Source organism: Carya illinoinensis, chromosome 5 (genome assembly GCF_018687715.1).
Source record: "Carya illinoinensis cultivar Pawnee chromosome 5, C.illinoinensisPawnee_v1, whole genome shotgun sequence".
Taxonomy (NCBI): Eukaryota; Viridiplantae; Streptophyta; class Magnoliopsida; order Fagales; family Juglandaceae; genus Carya; species Carya illinoinensis.
Window position 1 is genome coordinate 8,779,001 of NC_056756.1, and position 20,358 is coordinate 8,799,358.

The following is a 20,358-nucleotide window of genomic DNA, read 5'->3' on the forward strand; positions in this document are numbered from 1 at the left end:
AGATTCAATAATGCGTATTATTGAAGGATGAGACATTACTACTTTGGCACTTGGTGAGTGGTGAGTACCTAACGGCCTTTTCTAATTGTTTAGAAGTTGACAGCCACAAGAGCAGTTTTAATTATTAGTTCATGAAAAAAACACAAGCCCGAGGACAAGGGCCATCAGCTGCATCATAAGCAAAACTGAGGCGTTGGCACATGAATAACAGATGGTGTAAGAGCATCGGCCAAGTCTACCGGTCAGTCCAAGATTTAAGAGAATAACAAACCAAAGACATCTACGCATTGATTTTCATTTTCTGTTCGTCCTGAAAGATTACTTTTTTTTCTTTTTCTTTTTCTTTTTTTCAGGCCAAGAGATTGATAGCGAGATTTTTAATCAATTTTTTGGTCCTAGATATATATTTAATGAGGACGATACCAAATATCTGTATTTGTTTATAAACTCTCTTGGGGGTGGATAAAAACCAAAAGAATTTTGTTTATAATATACAATATTACAAGTTGTAGGACAAGATGTACAGATCCAGACAATAAGCATGAGTTAGCCGCTTCAATGGGATAATTTATTCTGATGAGAATCTCCCAGACGACTAGCATTCCAGTGATTCCCTCATGCTTATCACCAATGAGTTATGCATTCGATAGAAGAAAGAAGACTGCCTTAGCCCATGTACATGAAACAAAGGAGTAGGGGGCGTTTGTGTTCTCATTATGGGATCACTATTTTTTTTTCCTTCTAAGCAAGAAGTTACAGGAAATAATGAAATTTAGGGGGAATTACCTTGAAAAGAGCCATTTTCTCTGGAGTTCCTTTCGAATTGCTGCACCATCCTCAAGGATGGTGGGCATTCAAAATCAAAGAGGCAATATCATTACCACCCTCTGTATCTTTTTGTTGGCTGGATTGTTCACGCCACCAACGGCATTCATCATGGGAAAAGAAACATAAGCAAGAAGGCCAAATAAATAAGATATGATTTAATTGAAGACACGACGACTATAAACATCTAAAACGCCTGGAGTCTGAAGGATAGTATTGTTTGACCTGGCGTAGCATAATTAGATTATCACAAAGCCACAAGATGTCCACTTCAAGTAACAAGATTTCTCTTAGCCCAAAGAAGAAACAGTTAATCATTTAAACAAATGAACATATCATTAGCATTGAATGAAATTTGTATCCTCTACTCGAAGAGAAGGTAAAAATGATATCCATGGAACAAAGGGAATGAGAAAGGCCAAGTTATTACACACTTGGTGCATAGAAATGATTTTCACACCACTTGAGAGATGATTTAAACAAAAGCATTAATTGAACAAGCCGCAATACTTGGTCCAGTAGCTTAAAGAGGGCAAAATTCACCAAATGCGGATATCTAACAAAGCAGCTAAAATCAATATAATCAAGAAAAGTACTTTCTTTTGGGTTTAGAAAAGATGAAATAAGCAGCTTGGTATCACTCACTTCTGATGATGACCATTAAGAGGTGGCCGATTAAAATTTATCTCCTGCGAAGATGAAGCTGCTTCAGTATAACCTAATTCATCATTCACTAGACTGCAATTGTTGAAGGTGACCGTGTAGTTTTCTGAGAAGAGGTATGAGGCCGACCAAAGCTAGTTGAATCTGTTCCGAGCTGTTCAAACGAATGCTGGCTTGTCCTGCCCCCCTGTTGTTCAGATTGACACGAGCAATCAAGTTTGAAGTTCGTCCTATAGGGATCTGGGACTGTACATTACAACCAATAGCAAGGTCACCATGCCAATCCATGACAGAAAGCCCAAGAGTAGACAAAGAACGACCAAGAGGGTGATCCTTATCTCTCAACTGGGCCTCCAAACTACCACCATAAGCAACATCACCACGAGCTGCCATCACACCACCAGTAATGCCCAACCGGAATCGTTTATTAGCGATCAGTTTGTCTTCAACTTTCAATCCAGCTGATAAGGCATCACCCAATAGAGTAAGCGAGAGACCAGCAGTTGCCTTGTTCTTCCTAAAATTGCAAAACCTTGTCTCACTACGTAAAGTATAAGCTAAATCCTTTCCAACGGTCTGCATATCAAAACCTAATGAAGTTGCTTTCCCTTCCCCATGCTTTATCGAACTGGCTACTTCAAGTTGGACATTGGCATCCTTCTTATCCTTTGAAACCTGTCCAGATAAAGACAAAGGTACTTTGTCTTTAACCACAAACAATCTTTCTACGTTAATGCCCTCATAACCAACATCGTGATCCCAACCATGGGTGTCTAAAACAGGCCTTACAAGCCACTGGTTGGATGAATCAAGATGGCGATACCGATGACTAGGATTATCAGAATCAAAAGAAGCAGGTAAGGCATAATCTGGCAAGGGAATTGGCACAGATGCTGCACTACCACTTTCTTCTTCTACATTCTCGCTTACGTCACTAGGCAGGTCCTTTGCCGAAGAAGCCATCTTCTTCATCATCTTCCGTCTCTGTTTCTCTTCCTTCAACTGTTTCTTCATAAAAAGCTTCTCTCTATATTCCAACTCATCAAAATATGCCTTCTTCTGAGCTTTAGAGAGCCTTGCCTCTTGGGACTTTGTCAAACGTTTAAATGGTGGCAATTGATCAAATTCTGATTCCTCATCAGAATCTGAAGATTCATCCAGATCATCATCTATATCATCCTCGCCACCAAACTGCTCCTCAGGTAGCTTCAACTGTGGCCTTGATTGAAGAAGGGATGAGAGAAGGAAAGGTAAAGGAGGTGCTCTTGTTCGATTTGGAAAAGGTTTTCCAGTGGTGGTACTATCTTGCAACTTTAAGAGTGTGTTTGCTTCAGCCAGAATCTTTGATGCAAACGAGAGAAGTAACAAATGAGGTTTCCAAACCTGACCATTTGGCAGTACTCTCTGCCCAGCCCGATTTGTTCTGCATGCGGAATGGTTCTCCACTAATGAAACAGGATTCATAAGCCGCATATCTCCAGCTGCCTGTCTAATGGCTTGCTGGACAACGTGAGAACGTTGGGTCACAAACATGTCATAACTAGAAGCAGTACCATTAGGGCCATCAGGTGGAGCAGACGCTGCATGAGTCAAAACCACAATTGCATTGAACCATATAGATGGTCCAAATATGTCAGTGATGGTATGCAAGAGTGGCATATCACTAAGATCCCTGCTCTGCATGTCCAACCGATCAAGATACAATACAATATCTGGAGGAGTTTTCTGAATAAATCGCTTGACAGACTGGAGGATCTTTTCATTTTGGCGCTGGTCCGACAAGGAAGGGAGAAGTCCCGGAGTGTCAATGACCCGTACCTTTATTCCTTGCACCGTTCCCACAACATCCTGCACCGTCTTTGTACCCAGTTGAAAAGCATCAGTGCCAAACTTAAATTCGTCAAATATCGAATTGATGGTCGCACTTTTACCAACTCCAGTCTTCCCAAGAACCATAATTGTGCATGAGAAGTCCAGTGGTTCCTGCCCTGCTGCCTCAAGTTGCTCTGCCATTGCACTTGCACGGTCAAAGCTAAAGGCACCCACACGACCCCCATTTCTCCCTCGCAGCTGCTCAGCTAACCCCAGTCTATACAATACCTGTGCCACAACAACATTATGGGGTGTCTGTCCAAGCCTATGAGCAAGCCGTAAAAATTTCACCCTTATCATCTGCAGCTTTTCACGAGTCTCATCATATTCCTCAGCCTCCCCATTAATGGGGTCCTCAATTTGTTGCGTTTGCGTATGAGAAACAGATCCATTCACACGAGGCTGCTGAACCATGCGGGGTGCAGGTTCCAATAGTGGGGCAGCACGTCCGAGGCCAGCAGGACGTGCAGGAGCTGGATTTGTATACCTTCCAGATGAAGAGGCAAGCTCTGGTACTGGCTGTATCTCCGGTTCTCCATTAGCTTGAGCTCTTTGCTTATCTTGCCCGGCATTTTCTTCCTTCACTGGAGTCACCTCAACCACAGCATGCTTGTTGGAAACTTCATGATCATTTTCATCAGCATGCGGAAGTTGAGAACCCTCACTATCCTCTGCTGTAAAATCCCTTCTTTTAGAATTCTCTGCTTTAGACAACTCAACAGAAGATCTTCCAATTTCAGACACTGCTGAATTTCCCTCCAAGAGAGTGTGCTGATCAGCTGAAGTTTCTTTTGGTTTACAAGTTTCTACATGACACCCAAAATCAATTTCAGCTTCGGCATCTTTTGCTTTCCCATTGCAATTGGTGATGCCACTATAATCATCCTCACAACCTGGAGCAATAACAGCAGTAGCATCTTTAAAATCCCCATACTCGCTGTCTTGACATTCAGTACCCAAGGTATCATCCTTCAGCTCCTCACCATTACCATCTTCATTAAGAATCTCCCCATTCGATTCAGTTTCTTGAAGAGATTCAACGGCAACTCCCCCCACCTTATCGCCCCCATTTTCAGATTTTTCATCTACGGGATTTTGCTCCAAATTCAAATTAACAAGATCCTTATTTTCAGAGTTTTCAATTGCTAGACCGGATCTTAAATCCAATTCACCATCACCCTTCAACACATGCTTCTCTCCACCAGAACCAACTTCAGATGCACCCTCTCCGCCATTCTCTCCACTATCACAAACCACATCATCCCTTGAACCATTCAATTCATCAGTCTCCACCTCCTTTTCAGTCCCTACCTCAACAACCCCATCCACCACCACAGCTCCATCAACAACCTGCCCACTCACCACCAAATTTAACTTATCTTCAACATTCACTGGTGCCTCCACACTTAGAACCTCACTTGGAACCTCACTCGCCTCCATACTTAGAACATCACTCGCCTCCTCAAACTCATCATCCTCATGTCCAGCATTTGAATTACCATCAAACACGCCCAAATCCAACTCACCAATCACCTCAACGTCCCCACTTCCACCACCAGACCCACCATTCCCGGAATCGGATTCTGCCACCTCCTCCTCGGAAATCTTTGGGGTACTCATTGCCTCCTCCAAACCCTCTTCATCATCCAAATCCTTCGATTCAGCAGAGTCCACCACAGCCCTCTCCACTATTCTCTCCTCAGAAACCCCAACTTCCACACTTTTCTTCTCGCCCGTTAGGGAACCATCAACAATACCAACCCCATTTTCCATCACAAAATCCTCGAACGTTGCTTCAGAACCCTAGATTCACCAAAAGCCAAAAAACAAAAACCATTTAACCGAGCAGATTAATAAGCAAACAGAAACGATATATCATACAAACTATCAGTTAGAGTACCGTACAAGAAAATAAAATAAAAACTCCAACATCGGATAAAAGATAAAGGGTAACATTTTAAATCCCAAATCAGGTCCACATATAACAGATCTTTCTGGTGTTGTCACAATTTATCAAATATCAGAATATAAAAATCAGATCCTCGGAGAGATTTTGCATGGCCATTATTAGGGTTTAGCAAACAAAAAATGTAGAATTTAAAAAATCTAGATATTGGCAAATAACAACAAAGCAAGATTACCAGCTATTCTACGGTGCCACGGAAAGACAGGTCTAGAGAGAGAAGTGGGCGAATTATAGAGAGAGGAGGAATAGGAAGAGAAACAGGATCTTAACAACAGTAGCAATGAGAGGGAGAGGAAGAGCCGTCTTTCCTATGGTCTTTCTCCATATCTACTACCTTGAGACGAATTTTGCAGATAAAAGATTTGGTCGATGGCTTTTTAGGCTTTTGATCGGACGGTGGAGAGTGATACGTTGGAATCATCGTCAAAGACGCCAAATCATGCTGACGTGGATGCCAGGCGCAAAAGGTTGATTGTTTTCTGAGAGTCACGTGGGGGGGATTTGTTTGCGGAGACCTATCACAACGGTTCGTGTGTAGTAAGTTACTGTTTCCTCATGGAAATTTTTTATTTTAAATATAAAATTTTTATCTTATTATTATAATTTTTTTAAATTTTTATATAAAATATAATAAATAATTTAATTTTTTTAAAATTTTTTTAAATTTTAAAAAAATAATAATATTATTAAAATATAATATTTTAATATTTAATTTTAAAATTTAAAATTCTCATTTAAAAATTTTCAATAGCTAAACAGAATCATTGATAGAAGCACTAAACGAGATTCATGATAATCATCGAGATGTTTAATGTTGTCACGTGAGCAAATCTAACCCGTCCGATTGATCAGAACAATTCTTTTTTTTTTTCAGAATTCTGAAAAGATAAAAGGAGGGAAGGACGAGGTCTATATTGGTTAACATCATTAGATGAGATGCGATTAATAATACCAAAACTTGTTTAGTCGTTTATGCGACGGGAAATGTTCCACTATTTATTAAAAAATAATTAAATTAATGATATGATCGAGGTCTTATTTAATAGTTTATTTATTCATATAATATACGCAATCCCACTTATACCAAGAGCCATGTTATATTAAGATAATTTATTCTTTTTTAATAATATTGTGATTTTTTAAAAATATATATTTAAAAATGTTAAAAAAATACATGTAACCAAAAGGTCAAAAAACATATCATACAGTTAGCAAGTTGTAGTTGTATCCTTTTCTTTCTTTCTTTCTTCTTTCTTTTTTTTTTTTATTTTAATACTCTTTTTGCAGTAATTGAGGTTATGGGTATTGTTTTGACATTTGAAGCTGACGCTAACTTTTTTTTTTTTTTAAGCAAGTTTCATTCCTTCCATAAACATAATATAAAGAGAAGTATAGACATAATTATACAACAATAGGGGGATCTTTACCGCTTGGAAAGTCTAGAAGACATTGTAGAATCTGGTTTAGGGGTATGCTTTTGTATAAATTGTGAGAAGCTGCCCATTGTGCCAATCCATGTTCTCATCGATTTTGAGACCAATGAGTTTTTTTTTTTTTTTTTACAATCCACTTATCAAAATCTTGAAGCTTGTAGTGAATATCTCTAGTGGTTGTCTGCATTTTCTAATCTGTTGCAGCATTTGGGTTGTTGATAATTGAAACTGCTTGTGCCGAATCTCCTTCTATAATTATTCTCTTGAGTCCTCTGTTTGTTGCCTCAGTAATTGCCATTAATGCTGCCGATGCTTCTCCTACATTGGGATTTGTATTATGGATGAAATCTGCTTATGCAAATACTGGAGTGCCCATTTCTAACTTGCATATAGTTGCTATGAACCTTTCATTTTTTCTGACAACAACATCGAATGAGAGAGAGAAAACTCTGTTTGGTGGGTGTTGCCCAAGGGGTTCATGTTGGGATTCTTTCATGTTCCAGGCTGCTAGATGTTTCTTGAATTTTTTTGTGAATGTAGTGAGAAACTCAAGAATGGAGGGACATTGGGCACCATGAGTGGTTTGGTTCCTAATGAACCATATGTTATCCATAGCTAGAACCGCAAAGATTTGAAAAGGGTGTGAATCTTCCTGGGTTATTCCTAGCTTTCTTGTGGGATCTATGATAATTGAAATCCAATGATAGATGGAATGATGTGCGAAGGTTTCAATATTAATAGGCCATCTTGAATGTCTCCAAAGAATAGGAGAGAAATGATAGTTAAAGAATAAGTGAGTTAAATTCTCTTCCTCCATTTTGCACAAGGGACAAAGTTCTTGATTGTCTTCAATTGGGATGAATCTTTTAAGAATGGATTTGGTAGGAAGAATTTGGTGTTTTAGTTTCCAGATGAAATGTTTTAAACGATCTTGAATTTTAATCTTCCACAAATTTTTCCAATCTTCATCAGGGAGTTGCAATTGAGTTTGATTCTAAGGACACACAAGGGCAGAGTATGCTGATTTAACAGAGAAAATTTCAATCGAGTGATGAATCCATTTGAGCTTGTCTTCCATAGAGGTGTAGTTCACAGTAGAAAGAGAGATTCTTTGTATGGCATTGACTGATTCAGGGGTGAAGAGGGCCTGGAGTAAAAGAATATTCCATCTTCTTGGCACCTCTAGAGTTAATTCAACTACTTTCATTTCTAAATCAATATTGTTGATATTTGGATTAAGGAGTGGTGTTAGATTCGGTAATTTAGAAATCCATGGGTCAGTCCACACTATTGTATTTGTTCCATTGTTGATTTGGAAACATCTACTGTTTTTTACAAAGTCTCTTTGCTTTAAAAGACTTTTCCAGAACTAAGAATCGGAAGGCTTAGATCTTACTTCAGCAAAGTGGATGGTTTTCAGGTATTTGCTGTTAAGAAATTTTTTCAAAGAATTCTTGTGTTTGTCATCAGAGACCAAGCAAATTTTAAGATGAGTGCTTTGTTGAAGACAGAGAACTTTTTTATACCCAAACCACTCCATGATTTTGGCATGCATATTGAACTCCAAGCTTTTGGAATGAATTTATGATTATTCTGATTATCATATCTCCACCAGAAGTTGCGACAGGAATTGTCCATTTGTTTTGTAACAGTGACAAGCATCCAAATGGTGGACATAGTGTATGAAGGTATAGCATTTGCCACTGATCTTATTAGGGTTGTTCTTCCTGCTTGAGATAGATCTTAGTTTTTCAACCTTGAAGTCTATTTTGAACTTTTTGCTTAATCTCCTGAAAGAATTATTTTTCCCTACCCTAGGTAGAGTGGGAGTCCAAAATATCTCAATTTTGGCGGGGATATTTTATAATTCAGAATCTCTTTTATTTCACAAAGGGTTTGATTTGGAGTGTTTGTGCTAAAGTGGATTGAAGATTTTTTATGGCTGATTCTTTGGCTTGACAAAGATGTGTAAGTGTCAAGACAATTATCAAAGGTTTCGACATTTTGAGGAGTTGCCTCTCCAAAGAGAATCGGGACATTAGTCATCAGCGAAAAGGAGGTGTGAGATTGATGGACCTCTTCTAGAGTAGCCGATACCCTAAAGATTATTAGACAATTCTTCTCTAAGTATCAGTCTTGACAAAACTTCACTCCCAATTATAAAAAAGAAAGGGGAAAGATGGTCCCATTGCCGAATTCCACGAGATGGGCGAAGAAACCTAGTGGGGATTCCATTTATGAGGATTGAGTATGTGACCGTTGATATGCATTCTTTGATCCAATTTACCCAAATTTGATTGAACCCTAGAGCTTTAAAGATTGATATGATAAATGTGATTCCATGTAATCAAATGCCTTTTCCATGTCAATCTTAATAGCCGTTAAACCTTGCCTACCCCTCTTCTTCTTTAAAGAAATAAAAATTTCTTGAATAAGTCTTCCAGGGACAAAAGCTATTTGAAATGGGGATATGATTTTTGGCAAAATGATTTTGAGTCTGTTCGCAAGAATTTTTGCAAGAATTTTATAACAGACATTGGAAAGACTTATTGGTCGGTATTGGTTAAGAGCATTTGGGCTATCATTTTTTGGAATAAGGGCAATGTTGGTATGATTCCATTATTTAAGAAGCTTCCCTTGAGAAAAAGAATTGGTGATTGCCGCTAGAATATATTCCTTTATAACTTCCCAATAGAACTTGTAGAAAAGTCCTGTAAAACTATCAAGTCTTGAAGCTTTGGTGGGAGGAGTTTGGCCAATTGCATTCATAATTTCTTCCTCATACGGAAATTCATTTTCCATATCTGAAATTTTTTTAGGGAAGAGGTTTTCAAGGTTATTTGGACATCCAGGATTTGATGTTTTGAAAATATTTTTGAAATAATCTTGGAAGATTTGCTTAATGTTTTCTTGGTCCGAGATCCATTGATGAGGTCCAATTTTGAGACAATCAATTCTATTTTTTCTCCTCCTAACTGAAATTGATGTGTGAAAAAATTTTGTGTCAAGATCCGTTGTGGTAAGCCAAGTAACCCTAAATTTTTTGCGCCAAATGGATTCTTCTCTTCTCAAGAGTTCATTACGGTTTTCTTTCAAGTTTTCTTCCCTATTGTTGTTATCTAGATTTGGGTCTTGACTTTGAATCAATGCAAAGGCCGAGTTGGTATTTTTTATCTCAGTTTGAATATGGCCGAAACAGTCTTTATTCTATTGTTTAAAGGCATGCTTTGTTGCTTTCAACTTCTTCATAAGAACATAAGCTGAGGTACCGTTGACTTTCATATTTCAGGTTTTTTTGACTATTTCAACATTGGAGGGATCTCTAGTCCATAATTCCTCAAATTTAAAGGACTTTGAAGAATTGTGCATACTTGAAGTGTCAAGAATCATGAGAGAGTGATAAGAGGCAGATCTAGTAAGAATATTAATGGAGGCATTTGAAAAAAGATTGTTCAATTGAAGATTCGTGATACCTAGATCCAATCTTTCCCGAATATTGTGGGGATCATGTCTATTATTAGACTAGGTGAATTTTGGACTAGAAAATCCTAGATCTATCATTCCATGAATATCCATATAATGTTGAAGACCCGAGTGATTTGAGGTGCTTGTTACTGGTCTACCCTCAATTTTTTCAGCTTGATTCGGGACAAAATTGAAGTCTCCTATTGCGAAAATGGGACCTCGGTAAGACTCAGTTATAGAATTGAGTTTATCCTAGAAATTGATTCTTTTTTAAAGTTGGGCTGGGCAGTACACAAGGTTCAATAACCAATGATTATGACTTAGATTCGAATAGACCAACAAAGATATTATATTACAGGAAATATTTATAACATCAACTTCTACACCGTCTCGCCATATAATCAAGAAGCCACCTCATTTCCCAGAAGGTGGACAGTGTACAAAGTGGGAAAAGCCAAGCCTATATAAAATAGATGCAGTATTAACATGCTGAACTAAAGTCTCCGAGAGAAAAATTGCATCTGGATTTTGGGTCCTAATGCTGGCCCTCAAACTTCTCATTGCATGTGGCCAGCCTAAGCCTCAACAATTCCATGCAAGTAGCTTCATGGATAAGTTGGTGGTAGTGTGGACCCTACCACATTGGTCATTGAATTTAAAGGAAATAAATTCAAAGTCTGGGCTGTAGAGATGTTACCCATTTGTTCTTGCTTTGGTTTCTTATACAGACTGAATCTATTGTTTTTCAAGAATTTGACTGCTGCTCTCATTTTTTTCCTCCTTCCTTCACTGTTTTCAATTGCTCTGTTGTGTTGTCATCTTTATGGGAGAATTAAATCTGCTAGATTGGGTCTTTGTCTTCATCAACAATTTTTATTATGGAACTAAAAGAACATTTTTTAATGGAAATATCCCTGTCACCGAGCTCTTCAATTGATGCAAACTTTCTCTTTTTGTTTTTTTTGGAGTTACCAGATTTAGATGGTCTGGTGTGCTTGAGGACAAGATAGTCACGTTGTTTTGAGATCTATTCTCGGAATGGAGTTCAGTTGGTATTTCAGAGTCTGCTATTGCATTGAAGTCGATTGGTGTTTCATTCATGTTGGTGGTGAGTGTGGCAATGGAGTTGGTCGGTTTCGCTGGAATGGGTTTCACTAGAAGGCTAGTTTGTGATTTGGTCAATGTGTTTACATGCATGCATGGGTTTATTTGGTCTGAGTGGTTTGGGCCTTATGAAGATATTTGCTGGGTTTTGTTCTAAATGTCCTGGTCTGTTCCAATGGGTTTGTCTTGAGTGATTTGGTTAAATGATAAACATGCTCTACTGGATGGGTTGACAAGGAGTGTGATGTTTTGGTTATTGGGTTGAATGTGTGTTGGGCTTGGTTGAAATGGATGTTGGATTGCTTGGCCCATATAGGTTTGGATATTGTTTAGAAGATGTTTTATGATGACAATAGGGGCATTTTGGTATTTTGCTTGTGGTTTTCTGCACATTTAATTTTGGGTTTGAAGAGAAGGCTATTTGTGTCAAAGGATGCTGGATTTTTTGTTGGTTTCTGGGTGCTTTTTTGGTTGAGTGGTCCATGTATTCAAAGGAGAAAATGTTATTTGATGGCAATGGGGAACCGATTGGACTAATAGGTGCGATTGATTGTTGGTTGGGCTTGTGTAGGGATTTAATAGATATATTTTCATGCCGACTTTCATTAAGATCAACAGGAAAATTTGTCTAGTACCTTAATCTATCTCCACATATATTATCTTTTATGCATGGAAAATTTATGCTGCATGAAATTGCTTCATGATGAAGTTGAACAGTATCTAAACTGCTACTCAAAGAGCTGCTACCAGTGATCTTTCAACTGGGAAAAATTTCTTTGACTGCTGTTGATGTTTCAAACATCTTCCCTTTTCCTTTTACTTTATATTCAGTCTGATTACCCTCTTTTTTTCTCAGGAAAGCTTTGTTCTCTAATTTTGATGGCAGGAAGATAGGCTGGGCGTGCAAAGAGATTTGGTTCAAATTTTTCAGTTGACCCCATAGGAACTTCTACCTTGAAAAATCTTCTAGTATCTTGCACTTTTGCCCTCAAGCCTAGATCGTATGGCACCTCAGTGATGTTTGTCCATATAACTGGGACATGCTTGTAATAGGTGGCCTAGGCATCCACACATATAGCAGTATTCTGACAGACGCTTATACTTGAATGAGATTTTTGTTAAAATTCTACGTACTCTATGCGTCACAAATCCATCAATGAGCGGTTTCGTTGTGTCTATTTCAACCCTAATTCTTATATATTGTTTTACAGTAAAAGTAGCCTCAGTGATGGGAGTCTATTTCCAATAGTCTTCCCATTACTTTACCAATTTTTTCAGCATTTTGCCAGTTCATCTTTTTTAGTGGTAGATCATGAATTTGCATCCAGAATGCCAAGAATTTGAAATCTATTTCTTTCAATCTGAGGCCTGGACTCCATTCTTTTAAGGTCATGTAATATCCCTTGAAGGCCTTTGGGAGAAGACATGATTTTTATCATTATGAGATAGAAAAGTGAAGAGGTAGGTATTGACATCTAAATCTTAGATGATGAGGCCCTTTATGAAGCTCTATACTGCTTTTATAATAGTGTGGAAAGTGAATTTGTTTAGTGATTTTGAGGATATCAGTTTACCTACAAGAGTGTGGCTGGATCTTGAATTTTCTGTTTTTGGTTCTGATTCAAGGATGATGTCATCCCATGAGAGAGCTTCTCTTTAGGATATGAGGAGATTCAAGTTTGGTGGGTCTTGTTTTATGGTTGTGTTGAAAGTTAAGCGACAGAGTGGTTGGTGGTTGACTTGTTTTACGGTTGGTGGAGATAGTAGTTGATGAAAAAAGGTCTGTGTTTGTGAAGTTATGATGAGGAAAGGAAGAAAACGGAAGGTAGGTAAGGAAAGATCCTATGAAAGACTATTAAGAGGAGAAAGTAACTCATAAGAGAAAGCTAGAAGAGGCAAGCTAACGGTAACTTGACCCATTATTTGGTGAGTGTAGCTTTTCTCTCCGATAAAATGTCTCACTAAATGCCTTTTTTTATATTCTTAAACATTTGAAAAAATATATAATATCATTAAAAAATATTTATTTAATTACTAAGTAAATAAAAAAAAAAAAGCGATAGAAATGTTCGAGATCCAAAATTAGGACTCCAAACATTTCTCTATGTATAAATATTTTAGTCTATAAAAAAATTTTATAAAAATAAATTTATAAATTAATATAGTTTAACGTAATACAAAAAATTAAAAAATTATTTTTATTATAAAATAGATCTAACATATTATATAAAATCTCGTCAATTTATAATTTTTTTTTTAAAAATTTTTATACTCGTAACAACTATCCTTATAATAACTATTTTTGGGGATTGAATATGTCTCGAGTTGCAGCAATGCCACCTGTAATTTATCGTTTTGAGAAGATTTGTTTGCCCAAGAAACGTCTTGAATATGTCTAGGCGTTTTCAGTGTACATATCGAATTCAGTTAATTATATCTAAATTTACTTTTACAACTAATCAAGAGAAACCTGCTCAATTCCCTAGTCCATATAATAATAATAATAATAATAATAATAATAATAATAATATATCCAAATATAATAATTAATTATATAAATTTATTTATTGTTGACCTCAAGCTGTGAAGCAGATATAAGTTTTGAAAAATATTACTCATCATCTCTACACTATATATTAATATGTAATTTATTATTTATATTCTTTTATTTAAATATGCATAATTACACATCAATATATGTATATTTAATTAGAAATATAAAAATAATAAATCATATATTAATATGTGATGTAGGAGATGATAAATAGAAATTTTCATAAATTTTATTAGATTTTGCTTTCCAAGCACAAATTATGTTTATTTACTTCCCCTGCAACCCATGCACCCTCTTCCAACACATTCATTCTTCAAACTACTTAAAATAATAATAATAATAATAATAATAATAATAATAAATAGAAAAAAAAAATCAATTACACTCAAATGAAAATGAAAGAGAGAAGTATTACGATTTTGATGAACACAAAATTATAATAAAATATTAAAAATAAAATTTATTTGTAAAATAAATAAGTTTTTATTAAACATAAACTATAACTCAACAATTAACTAAAACTAAATTGGTGCTTACATAATGATCAAACGGACAGAAGTTGATCATCTACCGTTTGGTGAAACTCCCCAAAATTACACTCCTGCTTTTGCCAACATTGGATGATAGGATTGGGTTTTACTGGACAAGGCCGCCTGTGAAGCCCATCCAACTAACTGCTGGTAAGCCTGGTATCTGAAACTAGGCCCATGAAGGTTTGTCATTCCTATCACGGCCGCCATGGCCAATGCTCGGCGGAGCAGGGGCTGACCTCTCAAGTCTCCAAGACCACCACAATCAACCCAGCAATACATAGATGAAGACGTTATGCAATGCCCTCCCTCTCCCCCCCAACTCTTAGGCTCCCCCGAGTAACATTTCACACCCGACCCAACAAAAAACATCCGGCCTCCAATACTCCCTGCGTTGTCCAATCCCTCCTCAACCTCGCCTCAGAAGGTCATCTCTCCCAAGCAATCTCTTCCCTAGAGCTCTTGACCGGCAAAGGCATCCGCTTTCCCTCCGGAACTCTCTCCTATCTCTTGCAACGGTGCGCGGACTCCAAGTCTCTTAGACATGCCAAATGGGTTCACCTCCATTTGAAGCTCACCGGACTCAAGCACCCCACAACGTTTTTGTCGAACCAGCTGATTGCTGTGTATTTCAGGTGCGGTGATGAAGTGGAGGCACGCAAGGTGTTTGATAAAATGTCTGTGAGGAACTTGTACACGTGGAATAATATGCTTTCTGGGTATGCTAAAATGGGGATGATTAAGCCGGCTAAGAAGTTGTTTGATAAAATGCCGGAGAAGGATATTGTGTCATGGAACACTATGGTGATAGCTTTTGCACGGAGTGGGTGCTGTGATGAGGCTGTGAAGTTTTATAGGGAGCTGCGGAGACAGTCAATTGGGTATAACGAATTCAGTTTTGCCGGTGTTCTGACAGTTTGCGTGAAGTTGAAGGAATTGGAGCTTACCAGGCAGGTTCATGGGCAGGTTTTGATTGCTGGTTTTACGTCAAATGTGGTGATTTCAAGTTCAGTTCTTGATGCTTATGCAAAGTGTGGGGAGATGGGAGACTCGAGGAGAGTATTTGATGACATGAGTGTAAGGGACGTCCTTGCTTGGACCACCCTCGTTTCAGGATATGCTAAACGAGGGGACATGCAATCAGCTAGCGAAATGTTTGATCGAATGCCTGAGAAAAACCCTGTATCATGGACAGCTCTGATTGCCGGCTATACAAGAAATGGCCTAGGGTATGAAGCGCTTGAGCTGTTTACAAAAATGATGATGCTTCGAGTTAAACCTGATCAATTTACATTCAGTAGTTGCCTTTGTGCTTGTGCCAGTTTAGCTTCACTTAAGCATGGCAAACAGATGCACGCCTGTTTGATACGAACTAATTTTAGACCTAACACTATTGTTGTGAGCTCTCTCATTGACATGTATTCAAAATGTGGGAGTTTGGAAATTGGCAAGTGGGTTTTCAATCTAATGGGGGATAAGCGAGATGTTGTATTGTGGAACACAATGATTTCTGCCTTAGCTCAGCATGGTCATGGTGAAGAGGCAATGAAAATGTTTGATGATTTGATAAGATCAGGAGTGAAGCCAGATAGGACCACCCTTGTTGTCACTCTCAATGCTTGTAGTCATTCAGGTGTTGTGCAAGAAGGGCTTAAGTTGTTCAATTCAATGACTTGTGATCATGGCATCATTCCTGATCAAGAACATTATGCATGCTTAGTTGATATCTTGGGTCGGGCTGGACGTTTTGACGAGTTGATGGAACAACTCGAGAAGATGCCTTGTAAGCCTGGTGATCGAGTTTTGAATGCCTTACTTGGTGTTTGTCGAATTCATGGAAATATCGAGTTGGGAAGAAAAGCAGCTGAACATCTTATCGAGTTGGAGCCTCAATCCTCTGCTGCCTATGTTTTACTTTCAAGTATATATGCTGTGCTTGGAAGATGGGAGCTGGTAGAGAAGTTGAGAAAACTTATGGATGAGAGACATGTTAGGAAAGAACGAGCAGTCAGTTGGATAGAGATTGGAAATGAAGTGCATGCTTTCACTGTATCAGATAGATTGCACCCTCTGAAAGAAGTAATATATTCAGTTTTAGAACATTTAGCTGGACAGATGGAAGAAGATCCTTCATTACTTAATACCGAAAGTTAAAACTTCATCAATTTTTATCTCTGCTGGGTGGGTTTTTACTTTCTTGGGACCTGGGAGACAGAAATTATATTTCCGGTAAATTTCAGAACTTGTAACATTTTTGTTCATTCCTTTGGATCAGATTCTCTAATACAGTTGAATCGCCACAATGATGCACCTTGAGACTTTTTCTCCGAGAAATATCGTCTTCTTCTTTTTTGCCTGTTGTATCATTATTTTTACTCATTAACAATCCAATAAAATGAAATTGGTAATGAGTTTTATGAATTTCAATGAATATGTGTTTGGACCACTCATTATAGTCTGGATGCGATACTTTCGTACTCTAGACAATACTGAGCAGTATGCAAATTAACCATCAAAACAGAAATGAGTGAGCAATATATGAATTAAAATAGAATGTTCTAAAGGAACAAAAAAAATAATTCATCCACATCGGTAATTCACAACGTGTATATCAAGCTTCTTCAATTTCCAAAAAAAAAAGAAGAGAGAAATGAGATAAGCAACATATGGATTAAAATAAAATGTTCTAATCCACTACTAAACAACATGCAAAATGAATAAGAACATAAAAAAAAAAAAAAATGAGAAGATAAGAAAATTATGATCAAAACAAAAATGAGAAAGTAAGAAAGTAATGTTAAATGGTTGAGTGTCAAATTAATGAACACCATATGAATAAATCCTAGTCGCTTAAGAAATAGATAGTGATAGTAAAGAAACTAAAATAGGATAAATGAATAAGGGCATTCTCATCTGCTTCCATAACGAATGTGTGTTCCATAGGGCTCATAATAGTTTTTTTTTTTTTTATTTACAGCATGCTTAAGACAAGAGCCAAATCTCGAATGGCTACAAAAACCTTAAATCCCGGTTGCCTTTTATAAAAAATATCACAAAATACTTGGTGGTCATTCAAGTTCGGATTACCATGCCATATCGACCAAGCCCCATTAAACACTTGTTAATTAATCTCCTCCCATGGAGTAATTAGAACCACCATCACAACTTTACATTAGACATGCAGCCCTATAGAATGGGCTTAAATCAATACCAAAAGCTGCAAAGGACAAATGTAGAACTAAACACCAAGGAAAGAAGCAATATATGTCAAGAATAATGAAGTAACTTGATTGAAGGTGCCTGCATAAGTACTGAGAAAGAAAACAACAAAGCAAAAGAGTATTAGAAAAAATTTTGATAGATGTAAGGTGATGATCAATGCACCAATCTTTATATAGCATCATCCACATATCAAGAAATAAAAGAGGCAACAGATTGTGGATAATCATGGCTATAAACATCTCATGCAACATTAGTATAAATTAGTCCAAGTCGATCAAGGTGGGTGAGGGAAAAAAATGGAAGATTTTTCATTCTTTTCTTAGTTTCCCTTTTACAATCTAAGAGGAAAGAAATATGTTGTCTAGTTGTTGTCTACAACCCAGAAAACAAAGATAATGAAATGAATTAGTTTCTATCAGCTTGAAACAGTCTATAACTAAAAACAAATATAGTGAAATCAATTATAAAACAATAGAGAGAATCCATAAAGAAAGATAATGAAAACAAAGATAATGAAATTAATTATAAAGCAGTAGAGAGAATTCATAAACATCATTAATTTGAAACAATCTAGAATGCAAACCAACATATCATCTCAAATGACTATCAAACAATTTATGAATGAATTGAAACCAACAAAGAATTCAAACTGATAGTACAAACTAGGTAATATTTGCTCGAATGGTTGCTATGAATGAAAACAAATATAGTGAAATAAATTAAAGCAGTAGAGAGAATCCATAAAGAAGGATAACGAAAACAAATATAATGAAATCAATTATAAAGCAATAGAGAGAATCCATAAACATCTTTAAGCTAAAACAATCTTAAATGCAAACCAACATATCACCTCGAATAACTGTCAAACAATCTATGAATGAATTGAAACCAATAGCAGTTCATTTAGTCAAAACTAGGTAATATCATCTCGAATGGTTGTCGTGAATGAAAACAGAGATAGTGAAATCAATTAAAGTGGTAGAGAGAATCCATAAAAAAAATGTCATGAAAAAAATAATAATGAAATCAATTATAAAGCAGTAGAGAGAATCCATAAATATCTTTAAGTTGAAACAATCTAGAATGCAAACCAACATATCACCTTGAATGACTGCTAAACAGTGTATGAATGGATTTAAACCAACAAACAATTTGCTCAAACCAAAATAATGCAGTTCATGATAGTGATCCAAATTAAACCATATCAACTTGAATTGCTGACATGAGGAAAAACCAAGATCCAAATTCAAACCCTAGAGCAGTAGAAAACAATGTAGAATTTTCAATTTTGAGTGCCCAAAGATCCAAATTCGTACAATTAACAAATCAAAACTATGCAATGTCTTGAATGAAAGCTATGACAGTTTGGGATTTGAGTGTGCATTCAATTTATGTGAGAGAAAATGACAGAATCCCGCCACAGAGGAAACCGATTCAAGAAGTGCATTTGTGCGAGAGAGAAGGACAAAGATTTATATATATTCTGGCCGATGAAGAGAGGCTACAGTAGATGGTGGCAAACAGTGCGAGAGAGAGCCGATATGAACGAGGGCAATCGTGACTCGAGAGAGATTTTCACATGGGACCAACAACAAGAAAGAAAGCAAGTGAGTCGATTGGAGATGTACTGGGATTCCCCCTAAATTAAATCCCTAATTTAGGGATCCATATGGGAGAGAGTTTTTGAGGTTTTCCCAAATTTTTTCCCCATAATATGGAGATAATGTATGTTTAGGGAAGAGGATAGAAATGCTCTTATATAGAAATTATTTAACCACAAAAAATTATATAAAACAAACTTATAAAGTAATATAACTTGATGTGGTATGTTAGATTAAAAAATTATTTTTATTATAAAATAGGTCTAACATATCACATAAAACTACACAATTTATGAATTGACTTTTATAGAATCTCTTTATTTTTTTAAAATCTATTTATACTTGCAACAGTTTTCCCTTTTATATGTCGAGTTGTAGCAATGCTAATTTATCATTTTGAGAAAAAAAATTTTGGCCAAGAACTTCCATAATGTATCTAGGCGTTTTTTAATTTTTTTGCTTAACCATTTGCATTAAAACGCAATATGGCGGAAATCCAATTCTAAATTTAGATAATTTACTTTCTCAATATATATATCGAATTTAGTTGCATTAAACAAATAAATAAACTTTTACAACTAATCAAGAGAAACCTGCTCAATTCTTGCCCCCATATAACCATAATAATAAGGAAAATGCTAGAGACACTGTTATGGTGTCCCGTTTTCGTTTCCCGTTTAACGTCGTGGGATACTTTTTCTCTTTTGTTTTATTTCCTCCATTTTCTTGTTGACTGAACCACTTCATCTCCCCCCAACACCACCCCCACTTCATCTCCCTTCAAACCGGCCCTTACCTCCGACCGGCAAATTTCTAGCGCTGTCAAGCTTCCCACAAACCCCAGCACTTCGTAAACCCCAGATTTTTCATCACTCCTGCAAAATTGCATTTTGCATTTCCCCTGAGCTTTGCAGTTGCTTTGTCAAATTCGTTTGGTTCCCTCTGTTTCTCCATCAAACCAGTCATTTCCATCTCCGTTGAGCACTGCATTTTGGCCGGTAAATTACTTTTTTTCCCCACGATAACCCTTGCATTTAGGAATAATCAATACGGTCTACGATTAGGAGAGGAAATGGTTTCTTGAAGTTGAGAAAATAAATAATAGTTAATTTATTGTATGTCT

The 20,358-nt window shown here is 36.8% G+C and overlaps 2 protein-coding genes across 6 annotated transcripts; one reads left to right on the plus strand and one right to left on the minus strand.

The window, feature by feature from the left end:
• Positions 1 to 402: 402 nt before the first annotated feature.
• Positions 403 to 5,678, minus strand: LOC122309247 (translocase of chloroplast 120, chloroplastic-like). Of its 5 annotated transcripts, none has more exons than XR_006242389.1 (4): positions 5,502 to 5,678; positions 1,471 to 5,163; positions 787 to 904; positions 403 to 620 (listed from the first exon to the last, which is right to left on the minus strand). XR_006242389.1 is itself a non-coding variant. In XM_043122643.1 (2 exons), exon 2 carries the CDS (start codon positions 5,131 to 5,133, stop codon positions 1,552 to 1,554), a length of 3,582 nt encoding a protein of 1,193 aa, XP_042978577.1. In that variant the 5' UTR covers positions 5,134 to 5,163; positions 5,502 to 5,678; the 3' UTR covers positions 1,143 to 1,551. The 5 variants fall into 5 exon arrangements, 1 of the variants encoding a protein (XP_042978577.1); XR_006242387.1 differs by having other exon boundaries at positions 403 to 661; XR_006242388.1 differs by having other exon boundaries at positions 403 to 665.
• An 8,886-nt stretch (positions 5,679 to 14,564) lies between these two features.
• LOC122311099 (pentatricopeptide repeat-containing protein At2g21090-like) lies at positions 14,565 to 16,746 on the plus strand. The gene has a single exon (XM_043125485.1). The coding sequence runs from the start codon at positions 14,713 to 14,715 to the stop codon at positions 16,564 to 16,566; it is 1,854 nt and encodes a 617-aa protein (XP_042981419.1). The 5' UTR covers positions 14,565 to 14,712; the 3' UTR covers positions 16,567 to 16,746.
• Positions 16,747 to 20,358: the final 3,612 nt, after the last annotated feature.

What these genes read in the sequence shown, in the direction of transcription:
- LOC122311099 (XM_043125485.1), top strand. Translation starts at nt 14,713, where the DNA reads ATGCCCTCCCTCTCCCCCCCAACTCTTAGGCTCCCCCGAGTAACATTT.
- LOC122309247 (XM_043122643.1), bottom strand. Translation starts at nt 5,133, where the DNA reads ATGGAAAATGGGGTTGGTATTGTTGATGGTTCCCTAACGGGCGAGAAG.